The sequence below is a fragment of the Crocodylus porosus genome, unplaced genomic scaffold (assembly GCF_001723895.1).
Source record: "Crocodylus porosus isolate Cpor-Errol unplaced genomic scaffold, CroPor_comp1, whole genome shotgun sequence".
Classification (NCBI taxonomy): domain Eukaryota; kingdom Metazoa; phylum Chordata; order Crocodylia; family Crocodylidae; genus Crocodylus; species Crocodylus porosus.
Genome location: NW_017728906.1, coordinates 42,933,750 through 42,940,710, shown reverse-complemented (window position 1 = coordinate 42,940,710; position 6,961 = coordinate 42,933,750). Strand labels below are relative to the sequence as shown.

The 6,961-nt window shown below is 41.9% G+C and overlaps 1 protein-coding gene and 1 long non-coding RNA gene across 2 annotated transcripts in view; one reads left to right on the top strand and one right to left on the bottom strand.

The window, feature by feature from the left end:
- Positions 1-6,402, bottom strand: part of PDE9A (phosphodiesterase 9A) — a 99,431-nt gene extending 93,029 nt beyond the window's left edge. The window contains exon 1 of the mRNA XM_019528993.1: positions 6,226-6,402. Within this exon, the coding sequence (XP_019384538.1) occupies positions 6,226-6,294 (69 nt within the window). The 5' untranslated portion in view covers positions 6,295-6,402. The remainder of the gene's footprint in view (positions 1-6,225) is intronic.
- LOC109305852 overlaps positions 4,397-6,961 on the top strand; it is a 3,212-nt gene continuing 647 nt past the window's right edge. Inside the window, exon 1 of the long non-coding RNA XR_002099734.1 lies at positions 4,397-5,214. This is a non-coding gene — a long non-coding RNA (uncharacterized LOC109305852). The remainder of the gene's footprint in view (positions 5,215-6,961) is intronic.

Below are 6,961 nucleotides of genomic sequence, written 5' to 3'. Positions count from 1 at the left end.
ACCCCCTGTGAGCAGAAGTGGTGAGTTCAGGGTTTTTTCAGGTTTTTTTTACCCTTAAAGGGCCAGAGCTGGCCCAGGTGGGGCATCCATGGGGGGGGTTGGGGGTGCAGGGGGGCTTAGGTGTCTTGTGCAGAGCCCCCCATGCACTCTGGGGCAATAGGGGGCAGGAGGGATCACCCCCCTGCCCAGCAGCATCTGGTGAGCTGGAGCTTTTTGTTAACAAGTGCTGGGAGCTGGGGCAGGCAGGGCAGCCATTGCTGGGCTGGGAGAGGGGCGGGGGATGGGCCTGACCTGGCTGATTCAGAGATTAGGAGATTGGGCAGCAGCCAAATCAGATTCAGCCAAATTGAATTGGGACAGTGATTCGAATCACTGAATCAAATCATTGTCCCTCAAATTGGCCAAATTCGAATCCGAAATGAATACTAGCTGCTTTGCACAGACCTACCAGGGAGCTTAAGGTGAGGCAGGGCACCTGATGCAGTGGGAAGCTGGGGAACAGGACCACTTAGGGGCATGCTGGCATGCTGGGGTGGGGGGAGCAGTGAAGGAAGAGGAAGGGGGAGGGGGCATGCAGTACCACCCCCAGCCACTTAGAAATAGGACAGCTGTGAGTTGAGTTAGATCACCGACTAGATTCAAGGTCTCTGCTATTTTTCATAGTCTGTTGTCATCATCAGGATCCTACCATTAGTAATTATTGCTCTGGTCTTGTAAATGATTATTCATAACTGTACTTGCATGTGTAGCTGTACAGGACTATGCACGAGTATAGAACACATGCAAGTATTAGACAGATTGGGGTCTTTATTGGCAGCATTTATCAGGAAAAATAATTTACCAGATGGATCCAACCATCAATCTGTTGTCTTTTCTCTGTTATTCCCTTTTCAAATTTAATTAGCAGTTTTATAAAGTCTGAAGTGTTAAATGAAGTTGTGAACTTTGGAACTCAGGTAGGTTTACAATATTTTAGGTATGTATTATATAGTTACTGCTGATTTTTATTAAAAAAGGTAACATAATATTTTTCTCTATGATATTTAAACTAATAGTGTGAGAGCAAAAAAAAAAAGATCCTAGCTTTTTTTTGCTCATCATGAGCTTCTGGCCAAGAGGAACAATAGCTTTTGATGCTTCAGTGTCCTGCTGCGCAGGTCAGGCTTTAGATCAGTGGAGCTGAGACTAAATTTAGGTTGAATCGTATAGTTTTAAAAATATATATGTTTTTCTTTTTTAGTATCCAACCCTCTTGATCCCTTTCTTTGATCTAACCCAGTGGTCCTCAACATTTTTAGGCTCCCCTCGGAAAACTCCAGCTTTTAGTTTTCACTTGTTTTTTGGCTACAGAAAAATGAGTTCTTCAGTTGCAAAGGACTCAGAAATGACCACAACAGAGCAGAATGCTTTTAACACTACGGATTCCTATTTGGCACCTCTGGGTTTATCTTGTGAACCACGTTGGCACACCTAACAGTGCCAATATTGCCTGAAAGGATCTCAGTGCAGCCCAGAGTGCTGCAACCCTCTGGTTGAGAATCACTTGTGTACATGGCTAGAAGGAATCAGGCATCCTTAACTTATTTTCGAAACAGTAACAAACATGAGCCTAAGTGGTTCCTTTGGAACCCGGACATAGGCAGTGGTCTTTGCTTTCCAAATGAATTCAGTTTATGTGCCCTCCCACCTTTCCATTCCAGCTACTAACTAGATGTTGTTTAAGGACACTTAAAAAAAAATCTTCTTAAATTAAATGAGTTTCCCATTACCTGCCACTATTCATTATACTTGGAGTAAAATCACTCCACCAAGACATTAAAAATGAGTCACAGCAGCCACCCAGCTGGGAACGTTGCCATTAGACAGTCATGCTTTGAAGCCAATGTCTCTGCAAGGATAGAAGAGCCCCTACTGATGCTGCAGCTTCTTTGCAGAAATCACTGGCAGAATTGTGCCATTTGTAGATTGCTAAGCAGCAGCAGCACCTTTGAAGTAACCACAATTAGGAATTTTATTTTAAAACTGAACAGCTTGTGGAAGAGAGAAGACTGCATCTCCAGACTTGGATTTGGATCAGGTTTTTAACCATTGTGGAAGACCCTGTGGGGTCTTCAGGTTTTACAGAAAACTTGACTGGGCAACTGAAAGCAGCCTTCAAACCCTGTGCCTGGATGTGGGCTGTGTTTTTTGCCTGTTTCTAAGAGTAATTGAGAACAGAGTTAAAGAGAACAGAATCTGTGTGGCGTCAACTGCACACATGAAACAGAGCCAGTTTTTACATTGGCTGTTTTCTATCTTTCCCATGAAAAACAGCATGGGGGTGGAAGGGGAGGACACAAACACATTTCCCAATTGTTTTTCCTGTGGGCAAGTTTGTAGCATAAAGGGAGCCTGTGTAACTTTATCTTTTAATTTACTGCATCTCTGTGGTAGAGAAAAGTGTCTTCAAAAATCACAGAGCACTTGCTTCTGCAGATACACACCCACTTTACTTGGGGACTGATAAGAAAGGCATCGCATTGCAATTCCATTTTTAATACCAGTGCTAAGAGTAAATTAGCTCCTCAAAGTAGATTTTTTTTTTTTAGAGTCACGGCTCAAGTCCCATCTGTAACTAATAGAGGTTTGGTCTCATCCCTTGAGCAAACTAAGTATGAATGTACCTGCTTGTCCTCTCAGTTTACATCTTGTTCTACTCCTATTGAGGAAGGTAGCTAGTCAAGTAGGTCTCCCTCTTGCCTTCTCCCATCATCTCTTTCAATTACCAGTTCACAGACATTCCTTGTCTGAAGTTTTCTTCCAATTGGATATGAGCACTGTTCCCCTGCTTGGTACTCATAGGAATTAAGTTTGTCACACTCATTTAATCCAGGGATAAAAACACATCTTTCCAAAGTCCATTCTTTACCAGTCCTGTAAGAAACTCTGGCTTGGAACTTTATTGTGTTGTCTGTTCTCATGGGTACCATCTGCTGAGACTAATCACCTGCTTGGAGATATCGCAGCAGTAATTGCAGAGCTTAGAAGTGGAAGAGACTTGTTTAGATCATTAAGTCCATCCTCCTGCAAGGGTGGAGAACATCCCTGACTGGTGATCCCTCTCTTTAAAAGGAACAGACATTTTTGATAAAATCAGTGTAGCAAACCTATTACATCTGAGAAGAGTGCACATACAGAGATACCTCTCCGTGTTGTCTTCTGCCCAGGGCTTGAGAGAGCAAAGGCGATTGTAGCTTTGCACTGCCTGGATTCTCAAGGCTGCTAGGAGCTTGACTCTGACTTAGGCTGCCTAGGAATGGCTACCAAGGGATCATTCTACTATATAGTAATCTGTGCAGGGAAGAAAGGCTCTGGCCACAGTTCTCGTTCCCTTCATCTGAGAGCAGCATGGGATTTATTCTGCTGCAGCTGCAATCCTGGCTGCTTAAACTTTTGTCTACACCTACTTCCTCTGCTACCAGAACTTCCTGAGGCAGGCAGTGGCCACTGCCACCAACCCATATGAGCATGTGCATCTCCATGTGTTCCTGTAGCAGCTCTGTTCAGCTCCCGCAGCAGCTGTGGACCTTGGGAAGGCACCTGCTGCTGAAGGGACCATGCCAGTTCACAGAAAGGTACACCAAAAAATCTACGTGCACCTTCTGCCTGCTGTTGGATGGCAGCAGAAGCCCGACTCTGCTTGGCAGTGGTAATTTAACTGCACCTGCAGCTCTGCCCACTCAGAGGAGCTTTGATTCATAGATGCAGACCGCTGTCTGGTTCTCGATTGCTCTCCCTTGGATCAGCGTAAATTCCACTGAGACCAACAGGGTCTTTCAGTGTAAAACTAATTTGAGTTGAGAATCAGGACAAGCTAATGCAAAAGTAATCATTTTAAATTTCTGTCCACTATCAGGAAACCTGGCATAGGCACTGACTGGTTTTTGCCAGTGGGCGCTTTTTTGTTGTTGTTTTAATTCCCATGTGAGCCCCACACATGCCCAAAAGAGGCAGTGTGTTACATCAGCCTGGCTCACCTAATGTGGCTTGTGGGTGTTGAGCACCCGCTATTTTTTTCGGTGGGTGCTTGACCCCTAGAGCACCCATAGAGTCGGTGCCAATGGATCCAGGAGAAAACACAATTACTAATGCAAGTCTAATTTAGACCAAAGCATCAGAGTTGAGGATATTATCTCCTCCCTCAGTACTCTAGAGGTACCCACCAGCATTGCTTTTTGAAGGAATTGTGTTTTTACAGTACATCCAACTTACAAGGTGCTATTGCAATACTTCCATCATGACACACCAGTGCACCACAAATTATATTTAACACTATTATCATTATTATTGTTATTACCACTGCACCTATTTGAAATATCTAGTCTTAACATGGGGTTAAATCCTTCCAGGTTTCAGTAATTTTATAATGAAGAACATATTACAATAGTGAGTTAAATAAGTGGCTCAGCATTAGTTTAGTTAATTTCCTCTAGAAATCACAAATCCCACATTCCTGAGAAAATTAAGGATTGCTTTCTTGTAATTATGTCTTAACTGAGGAGGCATTAAAGTCTGTGATATGCCCTGCTTGCCCCTGAAAGAACCCCATTTACTCTGCATTTTTATTGTTGCAATCTTCCCAAACAGTGCACAGATGGAATTTCTCATCTGACAAATGAAACAGATAACATTTATTGAGCAAAACTTAGATTGCCCGGGTTTACATTTGCTATTTCACGCAGTCAATGCCTCTCCTGTAGTCAGCAATATGAATACTCTCCAGAGACCAACTCTGGGGAAAGCTCATTTTTTAGGTGGAGTAGGTGACAGAAAATATGATTTAGTAATATCATGTAAATACTCAGGATCATTTTTAAATAAGCAAACATTTACATTTTAATTTTTAAGGGTGCTATGGAACATTGCACAAGCAAGTGTCATTTTCTTGGATTATTAGTTAACTAACTCTGGTAAGTCATAACCAATCCCTCTTGTTTAATAGAGCTTAGCTGCTCCTTTTTGCTAGCTATGAAATGCTCAGAGCAGCATTCAGTTCAAAGCCCAGAACTGACAAAGAGGTGTTGAGCTCTGGAGAGATTTTGATTATCAAAGGCTTTATTCTGACTACATTCTTCTTTACTTGTATGCTCCATAATCCTGCCAAGTTAAGTCTCATAGGTGACCAGCAGTCTTAGGAGGAGCATCACAAGCAGAGGAAATACTGTGGATAAGACAGTGAGTACTTACTCAATTATTCTTTTTCTTATGGATGTGAAATGTATTGCAGAGGAGGAGGGGAATGGATGACTTGCTATTTCTTGCCAAATAGGAAGTTGAGTCTGGGTGAAATAATAATATAAAATACATTTTTAAGAGATGGCTATTATGGAGTTTGCAAGCCAGTGCTGTAGTACGCTTCACTATCTCATTGCCTTTTACTATATTAAATAATATATTAAAAATATGTTTGATTTGGAGCTGAAAGATACTCAAAGTGGGATTAGTATTTACGTGCACAACAGATGTCTAATATATTCCACATATTATGAGCTGTATATTTCTCACAGTCTGTGGACCTATCCTTCAGGGCAGGGATTGCCTCTTTCTCCATGTCCTGTACTGCACTGAATACATAATAAAGAATAATACCTAAAGTTTTATGAAAAGTTTAATGATATAAAGAACCTAACAAATATCACTGAGACCCCCAAAGCACTGCTGCGATACAAATGCATAATATAGAGTAATAATGAAATCTGCATAATATACAGCAATAATGAAATCTGTTCCTAACCATTTAAACTATCTATTAAAATGCCCTACCATTAAAATTATTGTGGTAGTTAATAGCAAAATAATGCAACACCTCTGGCTTTCCACTGAATCCCTCACGAAAAGAGCGCGGAAGTATTTCTCCACATGCAAAACTTTCCACATACACAAAATGTTGCCCTTGTTGGGGCATCCTGGAAAGTTATTCAAATGGGAATTCACAGATGTCCCCAGAACCCTAACCTTCTCAGAGTCTTCTGTCTCTCTTTTTCTAAACATATTAATTTGCAAAACAGAAGTAACAAAAGACCCATTGGCAAAAAGAGTCCAAACCCATGCTGGAGCTGAATATAAGCCCAAGTAGAACTCAAAAAGTCTATAACAATGTTAATGGTAGATGCAGCTTGTCAATAATGCTGCTGCTGCTGCTGCAATCTGACAGAGACACGAGTTTGTGAAAAACGATACAAGTACCTTTTGAATTCTTCCATCAATATCCAAATAAATACATTTGGGCCGGTAAGTTGAGAAGCCAGATCCCATCTTGCTAGATTTAGACTTTTACAGGACTTTCTGAATGTCAAATAGAGCAGGAAAAAGGGCCAGCCAACCAAAGATGAGCTACCAGTGCCTGATACTTAAGTGTCTTTGCTCTTCTATATACCACATCCTCATGCTATGAAGGTCCCTCCTCTAACATGCATGCATTTTGCTGTGTCTGTGTCTCTGTACCACCTCCTGTTAATTTTTCTTTCCTCTGGCTCCACTGCCTTGGACAAGGGAAAGACAGGCTCCAGGTCCAATCTCCAAGTGCCCTCATGATTCCCATAGCAACCTCCTTCTGGCTTCAGAGCTGGAAGGCTTTGGGCAATCAATCTGCAACATTGCTGTATTGAGGGGGTTGATTAGCTGCTTTCTGCACATAAGACAAAGCACCATGTATCACTGGGAAGATCCTCTCTATTAGACTGCAGTCAATGTCACTCCTTTTTTTTTCCCTTTTTTTTTTTTTTCCTTTTTGAAATGGTGGCAGGACCATCAGTTGAAACCTAGCTTTTTGGTAATCTTTCTGCATGATTTTAAGTAGTGAGACAGGCTCACAGCTGCACTGGCTGCTGAAACAATCTTCCTAGAAACACATTGTAGCCTGAGTTGAGTCTACCTCCCTCAAAATTTAGGCAGTTTCATTGACATAACCCTCCTGTTATCA